Here is a 20,854-nt window from a genome sequence, read left to right as displayed (position 1 = left end):
ACGTTTTCATATTGAGAAGTGTCACAAAAAACTGACAATCAGTGGACAAACAGTTGCACTGCATGTTATTGTAAAACCACCTTAAAAAAGGCTTCAGCGTCATGCAAATTCATTCATTCAATTCATAGCTTTACAAGTATTTTCCTGACCGCTTGACAGAATGTACTTTAGTAGATCATTGTGTTCTACAAAGTCAAAATCATTCATGCTTTCATGAATGACATAGCTCTTACTGTATGGTGTCCATTCACACACTCATGTGGATGAGAAATCAGGTCAACAAGTAATCTCATATTTCTTTAAAAGTCAACCAACAGAAATGCGATATGTTCATATCAATTCCCTATTGAATTGAATGTCACTATTCTTAACAAACACAGATGCTGTAAGGACAAATGGTACCTTTAAATGTAACCAGTTAAAGGTTTGAAAGGCTGAAATTCAAATGTATAAATGTCTTGGAACCTTTCAGTTCAAATGATTAATTAAACCATATAACACACAGGTGGGCAAACAATGGCCCCGGGACCACACACTTTCAAAGTATTTAATATAAACTTTAAATGGGACCTATTATGCTTTTTCCACTTTTCTGACCTATAAATTGTATTTGCATGTTCAACAAAAGTTTCAGATAATGAGGTTTGCGCATTTGGAAGGGAGCCGCGAAAGAAGTTCAAAACGTTCGGTTCCAAAAGGCGTGGTAAAACTGCCCCTTTGTGATGTCACAGAGGGGCGGACTACCTTATATGGTTTCATAGTTAGGAAACACTTTGGGTGTGTGACCATTCAGAGTGGAGTGGGCATGCCTGGAGGCGAGCCGTGTGTGGAATAAATTAAAAGAGACCATTTTCTGTGCAGGTTATTGTGTGTAGCTGCTCTATCGGAGTCCACAACTCAATACAAAAGGTCGAAAAATGAGCATAATAAGTCCCCTTTAAAATACAAGCTGGCCAGATGACTTGCAAGTAGTCAGTCAGTCTGAGGCAACCTTTTTAGTGGCTAGTAGTTAGTCACAACATAGTTTCATTGTAGACAATGATCAATTATAGTCAATTGATGATTTCATGATGTTGACATTTGAACTGATTTTTTAGAAGTTCGCTCCCACGTTTGTGCGGAACAGTACTCACTTGTGTTGGAGCTGTAGCTTTTGGTGGTGGGCGGTGGTGAGTCTGAATCCACAGAACCTGTATCTTCATCCTGGGAACAGCCCGCCTGGATGGCTCTCAGGTAACTGTGGCTGCGTGACCTGAAGCAGGTTGGGGCAGGAAGGTCCAGAGCTTCCACTGCCTGCGATTCGCCCTCACAGTGCGGAACGGAGTGCCCAAAGCCATGGCCACATACCTGAAAGATCGTGTGCAGACTCACACGCTAAGGGAAGAAGGTAAACTGAGAAACATGCAATCAGTTGCTTCAGATGCATGCAGCATGAGTTTCAAAGAAGTCAGTGTGAAATATGGATTGTAGTTTCTGGGTTACAGTTGATGAGAAAATATTTTTTGCATCATCAAGTGAGTAACTCAAAATAGTTGTCTTTGATCAGTCGGCTCTGAAGTGGTTGATCAAGCATTTAAAAAGGAGCAATGCACTTCGGGATCCAGAATTGGTTTATTATCACATTGCAGTATCATTGATCCTTCTAAGGTGTCATGGTTGTTTTGAAAGTAGTCTACGTTAGTCACATTCTCACTAATATGATCTCACTATTTACATAACATGAGGCACACAAACACCCTGACCACAATAAGGTGAAAATTCATTAAAAAATAGAAAAATAAAACTGACTTCAGAATTCACACAATTAAAACATATACCTGAGCGGTGGATCCTCTGGCCAAGGTGCTGGGGCACTGGCTGAACTCATTGTGTCTCTGCTGTGATTGCGTCTCCAGTGGGCTCACCAGGCAGTCTAAGTTGTCCAGGCTACGATTTGTGGACAGCTCTTTAAGGGAAGGAAGGCAGCTGTGGAAATGAGTGTAATAATAATAATTAGCTTCTAAAAGATCATCCAGAGTACAGTACAGTGAAGAGAAAACTGTCTTTTATTATCCAGGAGAAACTTGAAATCGTACTCCAAACATCCCCACGGATATTTTTTTTTTTTTAGATTAAATGCCAGTGAGATGTGTGTGAACAGTGAAGGTTATTTTTAAAAGTAGCAGCACAGAGGAAACATTGATTTATGAGCTAAATCACGTCATATGATTTGTCCGCAATTGACTTTGTCATTTACAGCAAGTTTCCCCTGTCCTGGTCTGCACTGTTGTTAGTGAAAATTGGTGTGCTCCAAAACAGTAGGGGACTGCAGTGGTTAACATGTTAAGAAATTAAAGCTGGGAAGGAAGGAAGGAAACATTTTTTTTTTAAGGCAGGTTGAAAGAATTATGGTGGGTAGCGGGAGTGGGGCAAGCGAGGTGGGGGGGCGGGGGGGGGCATTGCAACCTGCCTAGGGATGTCACTGACCTGAGATGCTGCATAGAGCATGCACTCTGCAGTGGAGACCAAAGAAAATCCTCCCTCATGAGAGCGTAGCAACGAGGCCTGTCAGCGTGGATGAGGGGGTAAAAAACATGGCATGGCAAATTCACCTCTATTTCTGTTTTTTTTAATTTTCCTAGCAACTCTCTGACTGACAATATGAACCCCCCTTTTTTTTAACATGCTGCTGTACTGCCACTTTATCATGTATGGCTAGATGCTGCCCTCTGCTGTCTAGTTATGGGAACGTGAGAAAAAAATATCAGACCACTTTGACATATAATTTTCTGCTGTAATAAGATAAAAGAGATCACTGTGCTTAAGGGACTCACTTCCGTGGAGGTGGCAGAGGTTGCTGTTCACTCAGGGAGTGCTGAGTGGCCTTCAGATAACTCTGGCGACGGGCTGCAGATTTGGGGGACGGCTTCGGACTCCCCTCTGAGTCATCACTGTCCTCCGTGTCTCCCATTGCTTTCACATAGCTTCCACTGCGCATTCTTCGACAGGGGATTTCTGTTCCTTTGGTCCATCCGCGACCCAAAGTGCCAGCCCAGTCGCCCAACGGGACCTGAATTGTAGAAAAAAACATGTCTGACTTTTCAGTGTTATTCACATATACAGGCGGCATTTATCCTTGCATGTTGCATGGTCTTTATGGTTTGATTTTATGATTTAAAAATATGTATGTAATGAAATGAACAATGAAACTTTGAGATAATAGATAAAGGAGAGCATAAAAGCTGAGCGTGAGGTCGACAGACGGATCGGTGCAGCCTCGGCAGTAATGCCGTCGTGGTGAAAAGACAGTTGAGCCGCAGGGCAAAGCTCTCAATTTACCAGTCGATCTATGTTCCCACCCTCACCTATGGTCATGAGCTTTGGGTCATGACCGAAAGAGTGAGATCGCGGATACAGGCGGCTGAAATGAGTTTCCTCCGTAGGGTAGCTGGACTCACCCTAAGAGATAGGGTGAGGAGCTCAGCCATCCGGGAGGGTGCTCAGAGTAGAGCCGCTTCTCCTTCGAGAGGAGTCAGTTGAGGTGGCTCGGGCATCTAGTCCAGATGCCACCCGGACGCCTCCCTGGTGAGGTGTTCCGGGCATGCCCAGCCGGGAAAAGGCACCGGGGCAGACATAGGACACGCTGGAGGGACTATGTCTCACAGCTGGCCTGGGAACGCCTTGGTGTCCTCCCGGTGGATCGGGAAGTCTGGGCTTCCCTACTAAAACTGCTGCCCCCGCGACCCGGACCCGGATAAGCGGAGGAAAATGGATGGATGGATGGAGAGCATAAAAGTATATGATAAAAAAAACACAAATAACTCATAGTAATATGCATGCAAACTTACAAAGAATGATGATGAGGATGAATACTCACTGCTACTCCTACCTGAAGAAACTGGTTTGTCAAATCCTGGTGGCATGACTTTGTTTTTAAAAGTGTCCTGTTGACCGTAGCAGAGCCTTTCTGTAACACTTGCCTGGCCTGATTGAGCGTGAGATTGGACCAGGAACCCCTCTTCACCTGTGTATCGTCCTTGCTTCGAGTTCTTCCGTTCTCTTCCTTGGATCCTGCTAGCGTGACCGGACATCCTAAGAGCTTGAGGTCACTGCTGCTTTTCGAGGTTTTGAGAGAATGTGCAGATATTGTGTTGTAGCCCTGTGGGATATATCTGGTGTGGGCCTGGCTGTCTGATATCGCTCTACCAAGTGTCATCATGCACAATGGGTTGCGGTAACCGACAGCGATGGTGCCAGCTTTGGTAGCATCAATGTCAAGAGCATCATCCGAGCTCCACAGTCCTAATGCATTTGGTCTTGTTCTCTGCTTTTGTCCTTCGGTCTTTGCCCCATCTTTACTCTTGCTCCTGTGGGTTGATCTACCACCATCCTCTGTATTTGTATTTCCTTTAATCGTAGAGTTTTCCAGCGATTGAGATTTGGCAAAGAGCTTCTGCACCGAATGCATTAAATGGCGTATCCGTCCTGGACTCTCGCTGCGTTGTTTCGACATACGTCCTCTGTGAAACTGCAGAGTGCTGAAGCCGTCGCGCTGCAGAGGCAGATGCCGTTCCAGTTGATCCAAAATGTTGGACGGTAACCGATTCATCTTGGCTGCTGCCGCAGAGGAGATAGTGGCCGATCCACTTGTGATCATGGGAGCACCGGTTAAACCCAAGCCCAGACCCATACCCACAGACAACGAGGTGGATAGGGTACCTGCCCTGCCACCTTGCCCAACTCCACCACTTCCTGTCATACATCCCTGGGGACAGTCCACTTGCTCCGTTTGGGGGGTGAAGTGCAGACGGGGGAATGTGCTGCTGTTGGACATTTGGTTGAAAGGCAGCAGGCAGTCAGGGGTCAAGGTCGTCGGGCTCGTCGGAGGGCACTGGTGAAGGTGAGGATCTAGGGTACCATAGTGATTTATGGTTGGACTCAACACAAAAGAGCAGTGAGGGTCAGAGGTCAAAGGGCAGAGAGTTTTCTGCGGACACCCCGATGGTTCGCATGAGTCCGACAGATGACGACTGCGGTTGGCTCCTAACCCTTTCATGGCTGATAGGTTGTCCTTAGATCATGTCGCTAGTCAGTGCAGGACCAGAGACCCAAAGTGCTCATCCTGCAATTTGGGAAGACACAGAAAGTATTTGTTATTGTGTTTTTTATTTATACATACAAAAAAACAACATCATTTAACATGGCATGAAAAGAGCCTTATTAAAAAAAAAAACCAATTATGACAAAACAATGTCAAAAACCACACATAGGATCTTAGATACCATAAACACCACCAGGTGGAGCCCTACTGGCCAAGTCATTTTAACATGTAATTTACATTAATGTTAAAAGTTGAATTCATGAGTCATATGTGACTTTAAACGTTGCTTATCATATTATTTTAATTGAATATGAAATATTCTCCTGACTGGCACTCACAGACCTGATCAAAGATATCATACTGTTGTACAGCCTGGAGGCACTCTACTGACAATGCACCCATTTTATGACTCATATGTAAATGAAGTGAATATGAATAAAAAGTACTCTCTGCTTTAAAACAGTAAGAGAATCCTCACTTCCGCAAATCATTGTGTTGCCTTGCCATCTGCTTTATGTACATACTGTATAATAATTATGTTAGTGTGTTCCTTTTAGACAAACTAAAGTATGTCTCGTCTGAGTTTGTCAATCTACAACATTACATCGATTGTGAGCTATCGGTCATATGACATCATAACAAAAGTTACACACATGGACTCACATATTCTGTAAGTTTCATATCTGCATCACAGCACACGATGAACAGTGTCCGCAATTTACGAACACAGCTTATCATACAAATGCAAAGGAAAAATTCATTCATTCATTTTCTACCGCTTTTCCTCACGAGGGTCGCGGGGGTGCTGGAGCCTATCCCAGCTGTCTTCGGGCAAAAAGCGGGGTACACCCGAAACTGGTCGCCAGCCAATCACAGTGCACATATAGACAAACAACCATTCACACTCACATTCATACCTGTGGACAATTTGGAGTCGCCAATTAACCTAGCATGTTTTTGGGATGTGGGAGGAAAAACCGGAGTAACCGGAGAAAACCCACGCATTCACGGGGAGAACATGCAAACTCCACACAGAGATGGCCGAGGGTGGAATTGAACCCTAGCTGTGAGGTCTGCGCGCTAACCACTAGACCGCCGTGCCGCCCTAAACAAAAACAATTCATGCAAAACAAGAAAAAGCAAGCAAATAAATGCACAAAATCAAAACCAAACCACCTAAAATTGACTGTTTATTTTTATTAAAAGTAAAAAAAAATTAAGATGACTAACATCTCGTCTGTGTGGATTTAGCGCTCATGTCTTCATAGCGTACCTGAATGCACCATCCAAATCAGACTCGGCTGTGCATTGTGTGGCTCCATCAAGTTAGTTATTACTTGTATGTAATAACTATAAAACTATTACAAAGTTAAAATACTATTTTAAAGTATATTAAAAAGTATGTGAACCTTTATTTTATTACACAATGCAGTGGGTATTATAAGTTGTGCGTCACATATTTTTTCACTTGTGATAGGTGAGGTTGTTACCTGGGTGGCTGCATGTGAAAAGCTACTTAAACCATCAAAAGCTTGTCTCAGATTAATTCTGACTGCTTGTAAGTCATGTTACCACCCTGTATGTTAAGTTTATATTAATTATTATTGGAACCAACTTAGGAGACCAGGGTTCGATTCCACCCTCGGCCATCTCTGTGTGGAGTTTGCATGTTCTCCCCGTGCATGCGTGGGTTTTCTCCGGGTACTCCGGTTTCCTCCCACATTCCAAAAACATGCTAGGTTAACTGGCGACTCCAAATTGTCCAAAGGTATGAATGTGAGTGTGAATGGTTGTTTGTCTATATGTGCACTGTGATTGGCTGACCACCAGTCCAGGGTGTACCCCACCTCTCGCCCGAAGACAGCTGGGATAGACTCCAGCACCCCCGCGACCCTCGTGAGGAAAAAGCAGTAGAAAATGAATGAATGAATGAATGGAAGCAACTGGCGTGCTGGATTCAAACGCTGTAGTTTGCCCACCCGTGGGTTATAGCGAAAAAAGAAAATCAGAGGGAAATGAACAACAAAAAAAAAGGCAAAATGCAATGTCATGTCCTATCAAAGACCTTTGAATTTGTAAAGCTCCCTAGGAAGAGTCATATTTCATCTACTTTATAAGCCCTCATTATTCACCAGCTAGATCCGAGCTGCATTTGATTCCTTCTAACAGATGCTGTGTGTATCACAGTGGAGTGAGTCACTGATCAGTCAATGGTAAAAGCCCACTTGCCACTACAAGCATGAAATCTTGCACGGGAGCTGAATGTTAAGCGAGCACGTTTTCATGGCATGTTGCTTTGCCACATTCGCTCTTTGAGTTTCCCCTTGCAATCTCCCCTGTGAGGCAGCAGCCACTTATCGGAGTCAGTGTTCCTGGATGGGCACAGCCGTGTGCTGACAAATGCACCTGCATTTTTTTTTTCACAACATCGCCGCATGCTGTAACTCATCCGGCCCAGCTGACTGTATCCCCCCCCATGTGTGTGTGTTCACGTCCTGGAGGCGCCACTGCTCACACTGACACACACACAGAAACGTGCTAACCGTTCGTCCACCCGCCTACTGCACTGATGAACCCTTGTGAAGTGTTGAACATCACAGGGCCAGAATGAGAAGGAAATAAGTTCACTCTTTTTTATTTCTGTGTAATGGACAACTTAAGTTTCCTGCATGATAATATACTAAATAAGTCCACTAATTACTCGTATGTATATATATTATATAAACACACACACACACACACAGGAAGCAATATCTGAGTCACTTTTGGCTACATGCATCATTACAAGTTGACAGTTCCACTCGCACGTAAAACAAGTTATTTTTCTATTCTAGTCTGCGCAAAGGTCATCTGTAGGTTAAACCCCCCTACAGGCATTGAATATAATGGTGTGTGAAGGTGAAACTAGAGAAACACCACAATAGCCGTTAAACATTGTGGAAAATGAGATGTGACAGGAGAGGTTGAAATTGTCACTGTCGCATAGAAGACCATGTGAGTCGGGGATGGTTTTCTCCTTGCATAATCATAATATCATAATAACATACAATAAAAGACACAAATTTAAATATCTTGAAAATTAACTGTAAAGCTGGACTTAGAATTAAACATGTAATATACATACGAATTTATCCTGATGAGGATATTTGCCTACTTATCCTCCCTATCCGTGTGGAAGTGGTAACTATTAACAGTTATTTAACCTTTAACATGAACATTAATCAAACGTAATAATTTTTTTCTGGGTACATGATACCATACAGCATCCATATCAAACTTGCGCGGTCCGCACTAACATTAAACTTTCATATCAAGGCGGGGGACTCAAACTAGTGTCCTGCGGGCCACATTTGGCCCGCGGGCCACCGAGGAGAGGTTGAAATTGTCACTGTCGCATAGAAGACCATGTGATTGGGGATGGTTTTCTCCTTACATAACATCATAATAACATACAATAAAACACACAAATTTAAATATCTTGAAAATTAACTGTAAAGCTGGACTTGGATAGTGAGGATAAAACCGCACAGAAAATGAAAACTAAGAAATAGAAAAGAATTAAACATGTAATATACATACGAATTTATCCTGATGAGGATATTTGCCTACTTACCACTTCCACACGGATAGGGAGGATAACTATTAACAGTTATTTAACCTTTAACATGAACATTAATCAAACGTAATAATTTTTTTCTGGGTACATGATAACATACAGCATCCATATTAAAACTTGCGCGGTCCGCACTAACATTAAACTTTCATATCAAGGTGGGGGACTCAAACTAGTGTCCTGCGGACCACATTTGGCCCGCGGGCCGCATGTTTGAGACCCCTGCTCTAAAATGCCTTTGGATAATGCTTATGGTAGAGATATGATACATTCAATTCTGGTGGACATTCCTGTGGTATTGCATTGCATTTTGTCTGGTACTGCACTTTTGGAGTGGCCTTTTATTGTGCTCAGCCTGCAATGCCACACCTGTGAGGTGGAGAGATAATCTTGTAAAGGTGCTCACTAACACAAAGTTACACAGTTTTGTGCACAATATTTGAGAGAAATATTTCTTTTGAGTCCATAAAAATCATTTACAGCTCCGCCTCCTGAAATTGAAGTTGAAATTGTCACTGTCGCATAGAAGACCATGTGAGTGGGGATGGTTTCTCCTTACATAACATCATAATAACATACAATAAAACACACAAATTTAAATATCTTGAAAATTAACTGTAAAGCTAGACTTGGATAGTGAGGATAAAACCGCACAGAAAATGAAAACTAAGAAATAGAATAGAACTCAAAATGTAATATACATATTAATTTATCCTGGTGATGATATTTGCCTACAGCAATTAACAAATGAGAAAGAGGGTGCTGGAGGCTTTGACGAAACAATGGATCTGCACAGGACCAACAAAATTAATGCTGCTTTGTCAAAGCCGCCATCACTGGTCCACTGCAGGGAATTTACGTCATGCAGCTTCACGCTGACATACAGCTGTGGTTAGGGCTATGCAAGGTCTGATAACAAGCAGAAGCAAGAGTTACTGGACTGTGTTAGCCACTAAGCAGAGCTGTAATAAATGTGTCCTCTAGGCACATGCCCCCCCCCCCCCCCCCCCACACACACCTCTTGCCTCTAGTGATGAGCAGAGAAGAAAAGATTGAGGTATCGATCGTGGTCTTGCTCCTTGTTCAAAGGGTGAATATACAGCTGCTTTGTATTGGATTTGCTTCCCATTGTGTGTCATCTACGCTGTCTCAGAGGCATATCCTGTACATTTAAAAAACATTCTCCTACAATTAACACTATCATCCACTGCATTTACAAGTACCATTGTCACCCATAATGGTTAATCACCTTTATATATTGAATTTGTGTCTTTCATTCATTCATTTTCTACCGCTTATCCTCACCAGGGTTAAGAGGTCCGCGTTTATTGAGTGCAGCACCAAAATATTTTTTTTGTTTAAAAAATGTCGAAGACAGCTGGGATAGGCTCCAGCACCCCCGCGACCCCCCGTGAGGAAAAAGCGGTAGAAAATGAATGAATGAATGAAGATGCTTGTATGCACACTCTATAATGCTACACAAATGACCGCTTATTCATTCATTCATTCATTTTCTACCGCTTAGCCTCACGAGGGTCGCAGGGGTGCTGGAGCCTATCCCAGCTGTCTTCGGGCGGGGTACACCCTGGACTAGTTGCCAGTCCAATCACAGGGCACATATAGACAAACAACCATTCACACTCACATTCATACCTATGGACAATTTTGGAGTCACCAATTAACCTAGCATGTTTTTGGACCCACGCATGCACGCATGCAAACTCCACACAAAGATGGCCGAGGGTGGAATTGAACTCGGGTCTCCTCGCCGTGAGGCCTGTGTGCTAACCACTCGCCCACCGTCCAGCCTAATTTGTGTCTTATATAAATATGACAATATGACAACCTACTCCGGTTTCCTCCCACATTCCAAAAACATGCTAGGTCATATTTACGATATAACCTAGCATGTTTACGATATCGCCAGTTGAGATGAGCCATGCATCATCCATTTTAACAACTAAAATCTTACATGCTCATTTATCGTCCCTTTGTTGTGGACAAAGACAAAGAGTTGTGGACTCCTATAGAGCAGCCATACACAATAACTAGCACAGAAAACTTTCTAGACCTTCCAGAATCTGCACCTATTCCAGCTGTATTTTTTTTTTTATTTCATGCTTTCCACATGTTTTAATTTATTCCACCCACCGCCCGCCTGGCACACCCACTTCTCAGTAAAATGTGGCATTCTTTCCCTTATGAGTCATTGCTAGGTGCCTCCGACAAAGTGTGTCCGACAATGAGTACTCCTCGGGGGGATGATGTTTCCACACTTCCACAAGAGACATCACTAGGATTAAAGCGGGGGCTTTGTCTTTAGGTGTGTGTCTAGGGACGCATGTTTCATAACAACGACATAGGCTTCATCAATTAACTTTTGAAGAGCTTAGTGTCTTCCTTGAAAGACGCCTTTCCTCTACGAAGTCTTCCAGATATCATCTTTTTATATTTAAAAAAAACAGTCTAAATGGCTATATTCGATATTTACCATATTTACCATATTTACCAGACAGTATCTGCTGTGACCACCATTTGTTTCACGCAATGCAACACATTTCTACAAATCACGTCGTTATATGTGGCCTGAGGAATGGCCTCCGTTTCAATGGTTGTGTGAATTTTCTGGATATTCGCAGGAACCGGAACATGCTGTTGTATACGCCAATCCAGAGCATCACATCCTTGCAGCATGGGGCGGTGTATTATCATGCTGCAACATGAGATAATGGTCGTACATGAATGACATATATGAGCCTCAGGATCATGACACAGTATCTTTGTGGATTCAAAATGCCATAAATAAAACGCACCTGATGATATGTTATGTTATGGCCTGCCCATAACATACTCATACATAACAAAACTCTACCGCTACCACGGGACACTCCATCCACAATGTTGACATCAGAAAAACACTTGACACCATACATTTTGGCTGCCCTGTACAGTGAAAACAGTGGATTAATTGGTGAAGACAACACTTGTCCAAAGTGCCAGAAGCCATTGGATGTGAGTGTTTGCCCACTCATGTTGGTTATGACAACAAACTGCAGAACCCAGTGAAGATGACAAACATGCAGATGAGCTTCCTCGAGATGGTTTGTGACAAGTTTGTGCAGAATTTTTTTTGGTTATGCAAGCCGATGTTTGTTGCAGTAGTTGTCCAGGTAGCGAGTAGTTTCAGAAAGTATACAGGATACTGGATACTGGATATAGTCGTTCTGGACTGGTGTGGATACACATGGTCTGGGGTTGTGAGGCCGGTTGGATATACTGCCAGACTCTCTTGAGCCAAAGCTCTAAAACAGGTTGTTCAAACCTGTTGTTAAAGTTACGACGCTGCTCCCAGATGGAACTGAGTACGATGTTTTTCCATCTTATTTTGTGTAGAAAAATAAAAATTAAGATATTTGAGAACAGTGGAATGTTTTATCAGAGCTTTTCTTGTAGAAAATTGGAACCAAAGCAAAGTTTTTAAAATGTTTTTGTTTTTAATAAATGCGTTTTGGTTTTTTTTGTAAAACCTGATGCGGCCCAGTCTCACCCAGACCCTAGCTCCAGTGGCCCCCAAGTAAATTGAGTTTGAGACCCCTGCTGTATGGTATCATGTACCCAGAAAAAATTTATTAAGTTTCATGAATGTTCATGTTAAAGGTTAAATAACTGTTAATACTGTACATTTGAATCTGAAAAAAATAATTTCTCTACCAACTGTATGTGGTTTCTTACGTTCTTCTTCTTCTTATTTTACTTATTTATTACTGATTGATTGATTTATTGTCTTTATTCTTAATTTGTTTATTTTTTTAATCTTATTTTGTGAATAGAAAAATAAAAATTAAGATATTTGAGAACAGTGGAATGTTTTATCAGATATTTTGGTGTGGAAAACCGGAAGTACTGAAAAAGTGTAGGGTATAACAGAAGCAAAAGCATTTTTTTATAGATTTTTTTTTCCAGTTTTTAATTTGTTTTGTTTTTTTTTGAAAACCTGATGCGGCCCGGCTTCACCCAGAACCTAGCTCCGGTGGCCCCCAGGTAAATTGAGTTTCAGACCCCTGATCTAATGTGTCTGAATCTAAAAATGACATACATAATAATAAGTTGCTGCATATCTCCAATGACCCATTCATTCAAACATAGTTTATATGGCTGAGAGGCACATAAATAGCACTGGGACACTTTTTCACTGCAGGGGTATTGAACTCCCAAATGTTGGTGGTCACATATAATAAGAATAATGTTAATAAAAAGAAGTCACAAGATAACTACTCAGATGTACTGTAATGTGATTTAAGGTTACACTGTGAATATTTTAATGCTATTTCCCACAGTGGACCTCTGGTTATGTAGAGTTACTTAATAGTCTCATATCCAGCATTAATTATAGAAAAATGAGCTGATAATAAAAAGTAGGATGGCAATCAGGACAATAAGAGGACCATACGGTGTTTCCGGGATGTCACCGTCAAACATGATAGATGTTGCCTTCTTAATGCATAGAGTGGTTAAATATTCAGAGGTAAGCCACCATTGGATTCTCATCATTGCTTTGCCCCATTAAAGTAGTCCCACTGCACACCTCTCTCCCTTGTTCACCTCTGCACGCACTGAAGTGTAATTAGAAGGAGGTTGCACTTTTCCCTTAGGCCGTTTACCAACGTGACTGCTCTGCTGCTGCTTTCTTTCGACATTTTTTTCCACTTGGTCTCGTGTCTGACCACTCAGACCCGCTTAAGAGTTTGAATGCAAGGGCATGGAGCTGAGCAAAAGCAACAAATACATTAAATATGATGCTATATAAAGACAGAACCAATTGATTAACTTGAACGCAAATTAAGTATCCTCATCAATAAATGATCTTGATGTTCATCCTTTCGATGTTCGTCCTTTCTTCCTGCAGCTGTCAGGCTGTACAACCAGCACCGCTCCCAATAGACTTCTACACCGCTATGTACATCTGTGTAATACTTCAATACTTGTAATACTTGTGTAATACAGTAAACCTCGGATATATCGGATTCAATTGTTCCCACTGGTTTTGTCCGATATAAGCGAAATCCGTTATATGCGTATACCGGAAAATGTCCGTTTTACGCATATATCGGATTTATATCCGGTATATGCGTAAATCAGATTTTATACGTTATAAAAAGGCACTTCCTTGACTATGTTTCCAATGTACCTGGACGCGCAGGCAACGCTGCAAACGTTGCAAATGACGTCGTATAGCGGCCTGTCACGATTCGGCGAATCGGAGCGCCACAATGCGGCCATCCGATATATGCGAGGGAAATTTAATGGAAATGCATTGGAACGGGACTGGAGATTTTGTCCGAAATAGGCGAAAACCGTTATAAAATATCCGATATATGCAATGAATTTTTATTATATACAGAAAAATTGGTTCTTTTTTATCTGTCCGATATATCCGAGTCCGATATATCCGAGGTTTACTGTACTTTTTTACAGTCAGTATAGTTACTCCAGACCCCATTCACTGTGCAATATCTGATCAACCTCCATGTGCAATATTAAGGGCTCTAAATGCAATATACTAAGTCCTATGTGAAGTATTTCCATAATGCCTCATATTAACTCTCTAACAAGATCTCAGTGTATAGATTGTTTCATATTACCTACATACTGTATTGTATCTGTAACTGTTGATTTTTGTTAATACTTGGGTTGTTTATATTGTTTATTTTTCTATATTGTGTATTTTGTACTGCTTAACTGACTCTGTACTCTTGCTGCTGTGCAATACAAATTTCCCCACTGAGGGACGAATAAAGGCATATCTTAATTTTAATCTTAATCTTAATCTCTGTTGTTCTAACCGTATAAAGCAAAGAGTAGAATATGCAATTCAAGTGCCGCAATCTGTGATTAAATTACTCTGACGCCGCAACGGTCCCAGGCGAAACAAGACATAAAGTAACCAATCACCTGCATGCATTTCCCCGTGTGCCTTCATATGCAGTTGCGTCATGCATGCTAAACACGCAGAACGCGGCCATCACACTGTTCTAACCACTAGCCATACATTTAGCTCCAACACTCCTTCCCCAGGGAGTTATTGCATGCCATCGTTTATAGCTGGCAGGGTTGAATCCTCCACCAGTGCTCGTTTAAAATGCTGTCAAAGCTTGAATAGTCTCGGGGGCTCGGTCTTAAATGGGAAATGCTTTGGTCTATTCTGGAAAGAGAAAAAGGGAGAGGAGACAATAGCGTTCCATAGTAAGCAGCACAATTTGCTTTTTTTTTTTTTTTTTTTTTTTTTTTGCTTTCAAACTATTGGGGATAAAGCTTTTGGAAGCTGGATTAAATTGGATCAGTTTTATGTTGAGCTGTTGGGGGTTTATCCTTCTCTATGCATGCTGTGACCCCTATTTCAACTGGCCCTAAATTGTCTGATTAAAAAGCATGGTACAAAAGCACATAGTAAAAATCACAGCATATCAATTGTAATTATAGGTTATCACATGGTTTGGCTGATATCAGGCCAGGTATCATGCCCCCAAGGTCGAGGGCTCATACTGGTACGCGGGGGCATGATACTGGGCCTGATACCAGACAAACCATGTGATGATCTTATTACAGTAAACCTCGGATATATCGGACTCGGATATATCGTAAATTCGCTCACAACGGACAGATAAAAAAGAACCGATTTTTCTGTAATGCATTTCCAATAAAAATTCATTGCATATATCGGATTTTTTATAACGGATTTCGCCTATTTCGGACAAAATCTCCAGTCCCGTTCCAATGCATTTCCATTAAATTTCCCTCGCAGAAATCGGATGGCCGCATCGTGGCGCTCCGATTCGCCGAATCGTGACAGGCCGCTATACGACGTCATTTGCAGCGTTTGCAGCGTTGCCTGCGCGTCCAGGTACATTGGAAACATAGTCAAGGAAGTGCCTTTTTATAACGGATAAAATCCGATTTACGCATATACCGGATATAAATCCGATATATGCGTAAAACGGACATTTTCCGGTATACGCATATAATGGATTTCGCTTATATCGGACAAAACCAGTGGGAACAATTGAATCCGATATATCCGAGGTTTACTGTATCACATACTATTTAATCATGAGCTTATTATCACGTACTATTTAATCAAAAGACCATTTTGTTTCCAGAAAATGTTCAGTTTATTACATGTATTATATCTAAACAGTGTAAACACAATAATTGCAAAAATATTTCAACAATAATATTTTATCAACAGTTTTATCTTATCAATGTATGACACTTAAAGTTCCATTAATCAAGTTTGGGTTGTTTCACGGGCACGATACCAGAGTGGACAGCTACGGTGGGCTGATACTGGACATGGTTAAACTCTATATTTTATCAGTATCACTGCCCTGGGATTTGACACAGTATCATTTCGGCATTTTCCCGTATCATTCATGGGCGGTTTCTAGGGTACAGAGCCAATTAATACTGCAGTATGTGATAATGTACAGTATCTCTGGTGACTAATATTATGAGTGGGAATATTCTGCACCAAGCAACACAGCAGCGTCAAGAGTTCACATTTATATTACCGTAATATCAAGATTTTTGGCTCAATCATATTCCAATCTGGGGTCTCATATTAAACGGATTTCTTAGAGATTGTTCGGCATAAATCTTATGGGAGAATGAGATTGGGCTAGATGTCTCCAGCTGCTCAAATTGGCCTCAGCACTCAAAACAAGAAGAACTTAATATGCAGCTTTGCTGTCGCTATAGCGCAGAGGGGATTAGGGAATCCAGCACTATCAGGATTTAGGATTGGATGTGTTCTCCACATGACAGTCATCACTGGTGCCTCTGTAGGAGAAATGGTCATGCAGGGGTTGGACCAGGACGGTTGAAGAGGAGTCACGCTTAATCAAGAGCTGGTGAGAGGATTACACCAAGGTCGAAGTAAATATGTGCTGGCTTTTTTTTTTTTTTTTTTTTTTTTTCGAAAAAGTGCTGCAAAGTGGTCTAATTAGAAAGAGCATCAAAGCTCGCAGTACAAGGAATGGGCGTAATGGGATCAGAAAGAGCTACGGGATCACATATATAGAACACTGTCGGGTATTAAAAAGGTAGAGCACAATATTCTGCAATATTTTAGAAAATAAAAACAACTACAAAATCCGGTTGGGATTAAATATTTCCATATTTATAAAACATTTGCAAGCATTAGAGTATTCATGTATACAAGCACGGAAACAAAGATTAAAGTGGAAATATTTAATGTCCGATAGGGGAGACTTATTTCCATGCCGTAATCCTAACCATGTGCGATTAATTTCTCTCGCAACAAAGCGGCTGAAGTGCCACCCCACCAGAAAATCTAATCATTCCACCCCCTTTTGCACATTTACGCTATAACCTCCAGGCCTTGTATTCACTTAGCAATATGAGATACAACAACAACTCACTTCCTGTTTACAGGAATGGTAAGGCTTTAAGGTGCACACCAGTGAAAGGTATGGATTTGTTGAAATAAACAAGTTATAAGTGCCGACAGCTACTAGCAGGTTAAGTGGGTGCGGTCCTTGGGTCTCAATCTCAATTTATTTGGGGGCCACTGGAACTAGGGTCTGGGCAAGGCTGGGCCACATCAGGTTTTCCAAAAAAAAAAAAAATTATTAAAAACAGAAAAATATACAAACTTTTTCAGTGCTTTGGTTCGGATTTTCTACAAGAAAAGCTCTGATAAAACATTCCACTGTTCTCAAATATCTTAATTTTTATTTTTCTGCACAAAATAAGATGAAAAATAAATAAACAAATCAAGAATAAAGAAAATCAATCAGTAATAAATAAATATAATAATAATAATAAAACGGCAAATAATAAAAACTTAAGAAACCACATATAGTTGGTGGGTAGACAAATTATTTTTTTCAGATTAAAATGAACAAAGCATTATTAGAGCCCTGTAGACATGACAAAACACGACTATAGTCACATTTATGCTTTTTTTTATTTACAACATATTGCGCAACTGCAGGGTCTTGAGACACATGCTAACTCGCAAACTAGAGAGCTAGCGACCTAAACGGTAGCCTTCAAGTTATTTCCTTTAAACTTAAATAGCCAAAAACTTACCACTTCCACACGGATAGGGAGGATAACTATTAACAGTTATTTAACCTTTAACATGAACATTAATCAAACGTAATAATTTTTTCTGGGTACATGATACCATACAGCAGGGGTCTCAAACTCAATTTACTTGGGGGCCACTGGAGCTCGGGTCTGGGTGAGACTTGGCCGCATCAGGTTTTACAAAAAACAAAAAAAAAACGCATTTATTAAAAACAAAAAAATTTTAAAAAACTTTGCTTTGGTTCCAGTTTTCTACAATAAAAGTTCTGATAAAACATTCCACTGTTCTCAAATATCTTACTTTTTATTTTTCTACGCAAAATAAGATGAAAAATAAATAAACAAATCAAGAATAAAGAAAATCAATCAATGCTAACTCGCAAACTAGAGAGCTAGCGACCTAAACGGTAGCCTTCAAGTTATTTCCTTGAAACTTAAATAGCCAAAAACTTACCACTTCCACACGGATAGGGAGGATAACTATTAACAGTTATTTAACCTTTAACATGAACATTAATCAAACGTAATAATATTTTCTGGGTACATGATACCATACAGCATTCATATCAAAACTTGCGTGGGCCGCACTAACATTAAACTTTCATATCAAGGCGGGGGCCTCAAACTCGTGTCCTGCGGACCACATTTGGCCCACGGGCCATGTGTTTGAGACCCAGTTGGTGTTTACAAAGTAATGAAAGAATGAAAGAATCCTGCACCAGTGTACATATAATGCTTGAAATATCACATTGTCTGGACTCACTCATCATCAAACTATGTTTCTGTCAATCATTAACTGTATCATCACAGGATTTTTGTGTATTTTTTAATCTAGCTATCTATTATTATGTATAGTAACACACATTGGTTGTCTTGTACACACACGTGACGATGGATTGAAGGTGGGTTGAATGTTCTGCTTCATCAAGATGGCCCAAACACACAACAACACATCGCCTCGATGATACATGCTGGCTCAGTCTTACTTGGATTACTTCCATTGCTGCTGCAAGATCTCATCAGTCATTGCTACCCGGTCTGGTGGGCTGTGACATCATGCATGTTGGAGAACACGTAACACAGTAGCTACGGACATTGGAATGTCACGCAAATTTATGTTGAACTATGCAGACATCTTGGGTCATAACAGATGAAAATAGAAACATATATCTCCGGATTTAGATACAGTATAGGCCGGACGTGGACAACTCGGTGCAGGCTGTAAGTGGGTGGATGTCATATGAATCCGGAATGAAACTTGGAATGCAGGAACGTTGTATGGATTCTTCTTGCATAGTTTCCCCAGCAACAGTGCCCATCGGCTTTCCCATGGTAATGGTAATGGTAATGGTAATGGTAATGGTTTTATTTCATTTGAACATGCATCAGATTACAATTGAATGCATCACATAATCAGTTCACAGTTCCACATGTCCAAAAGGAGTAGGAAGAAGCAAAGCTTATTAAATCCTACCTCTCCATCTGGTACTTTTACAATCAGTAACTGTTACATTTGTTCACTTCCTGCTTTCCATAATACAGTTCAAGGTTTTTTTTTTGTTTTTTTTTTAATAATGCACCTCGTACCGAAGTACAAGGTGATATGACCATACAATGACATAATGGGTACATAGTAAGTGTCAATATAGTGATATATATAGCACATCATGACTAATATATACCTAATGCCTAATATATAAAGTGAATGTCCTCTAGAATGTGTATTATATCAGGATGACGTATCCGTTTCCGTTACAATCAGTAACCGTTACATTTGTTCACTTCCTGCTTTCCTGATGTAGTTTAATTTTTTAATTTTTTGTTTTTTTTAATTTTTTTCCTTTTTTTCTAATTTTTAATTTTTAATTTATTCAATTATATTTAATTTTAATTCTATTTATGTCACGTACCGAAGTACAAAGTGATATGACCATCCAATGACATCATGACTGGTTCAAGACTCTTCATCCTTGTATTTAGCAAACATCAACTGCTTGTATTGTTTCTTGAATTGGCTCATCGTTGTGCATTGTTTGAGGGTCTTACTCAATCCATTCCATAGTTTGATTCCACATACTGAAATGCTATGTTTTTTTAACGTAGTCCTAGCATATAAGTGTTTCAGGACTACGTTAAAAAAGCCATAGCATTTCAGTTTTTCAGGTTTTTGTCTGGGAACTCTACCATACAGGCCGTTTTTACTGAGGGGTCCCTGAAGTGGAAACCAACCAAAATTACCGCAGAAAAAGAATGCAGCGACAACTCATCCAAGAGGTCACAAAAGACCCCACAACAACATCAAAACTGCAGGCCTCACTTCCCCCAGTTAAGGTCGGTGTTCATGACTCCAACATAAAAACGGTCTTATAGCTGGTTAACTTTGTAGTATCTGTAAATATATAGTTGAAAGTAAAGTATTTCTATACCCACTAGTGCAACATGTCCATTACTTGTCCCTATGACAATAAAAAGAGAAGCAGCAGTCAATTCAATCATCTATTTAGTGTTTTAGGGTCGATTAACTGACTTATTACTGCAACCAAGAGCAAAGTAGTTCATATCACATTAACATTGATTGCAGATGCAATAGCATTGAGTACCCGCTTACAACCTCATGATTATCCACAAAAAGTCAAAGACAAAAAGGTAAAGAACTAAATTCTGAAGGTATCAGCTTTTCAGGAAGGAAAAAAAACTTGTGAGTGTCCATGTGTCACTGTAAAATGCTGTAGGACACGGTGTTAAACCTAGTCCGTCTCCTGGGTGTTCTTGTCATCCTGAGCCCACTTCTGAGCACAAACTCACAGCTTCCAAGTGAGCATGCATGCACTAAATGTCTGTTCAGTGCAAAGCAGACATTTTTTAAAATTGCAGACTATTGGTTATGCCTCATTGTGGAGTTTATTGCAAATTATTGTGTCACAATCAGGGGTGTGGAGCCGGAGCCGGAGCCGGAGCCGGAGCCACTCGGAGCCACACGATTTGCCCGGAGCCGGAGCCGGAGCCGGAGCCACTCTGACTTTGTGGCTCCTGTGGCTCCGACCTCCGAA

The 20,854-nt window shown here is 40.9% G+C and overlaps 1 protein-coding gene across 1 annotated transcript in view; it reads right to left on the bottom strand.

Annotated features, from left to right (window-relative positions):
* dlgap4a (discs, large (Drosophila) homolog-associated protein 4a) overlaps positions 1-20,854 on the bottom strand; it is a 78,705-nt gene that overhangs the window by 10,328 nt on the left and 47,523 nt on the right. The window contains exons 2-6 of the mRNA XM_058051058.1: positions 3,869-5,101; positions 2,814-3,049; positions 2,467-2,544; positions 1,818-1,965; positions 1,134-1,374 (exon numbers count right to left, since the gene is read on the bottom strand). Coding sequence (XP_057907041.1) covers positions 1,134-1,374; positions 1,818-1,965; positions 2,467-2,544; positions 2,814-3,049; positions 3,869-5,035 — 1,870 coding nt within the window. The 5' untranslated portion in view covers positions 5,036-5,101. The remainder of the gene's footprint in view (positions 1-1,133; positions 1,375-1,817; positions 1,966-2,466; positions 2,545-2,813; positions 3,050-3,868; positions 5,102-20,854) is intronic.

The sequence above is a fragment of the Doryrhamphus excisus genome, chromosome 16 (genome assembly GCF_030265055.1).
Source record: "Doryrhamphus excisus isolate RoL2022-K1 chromosome 16, RoL_Dexc_1.0, whole genome shotgun sequence".
Lineage (NCBI taxonomy): Eukaryota > Metazoa > Chordata > Actinopteri > Syngnathiformes > Syngnathidae > Doryrhamphus > Doryrhamphus excisus.
This window is presented reverse-complemented; position numbering and strand designations above follow the sequence as displayed.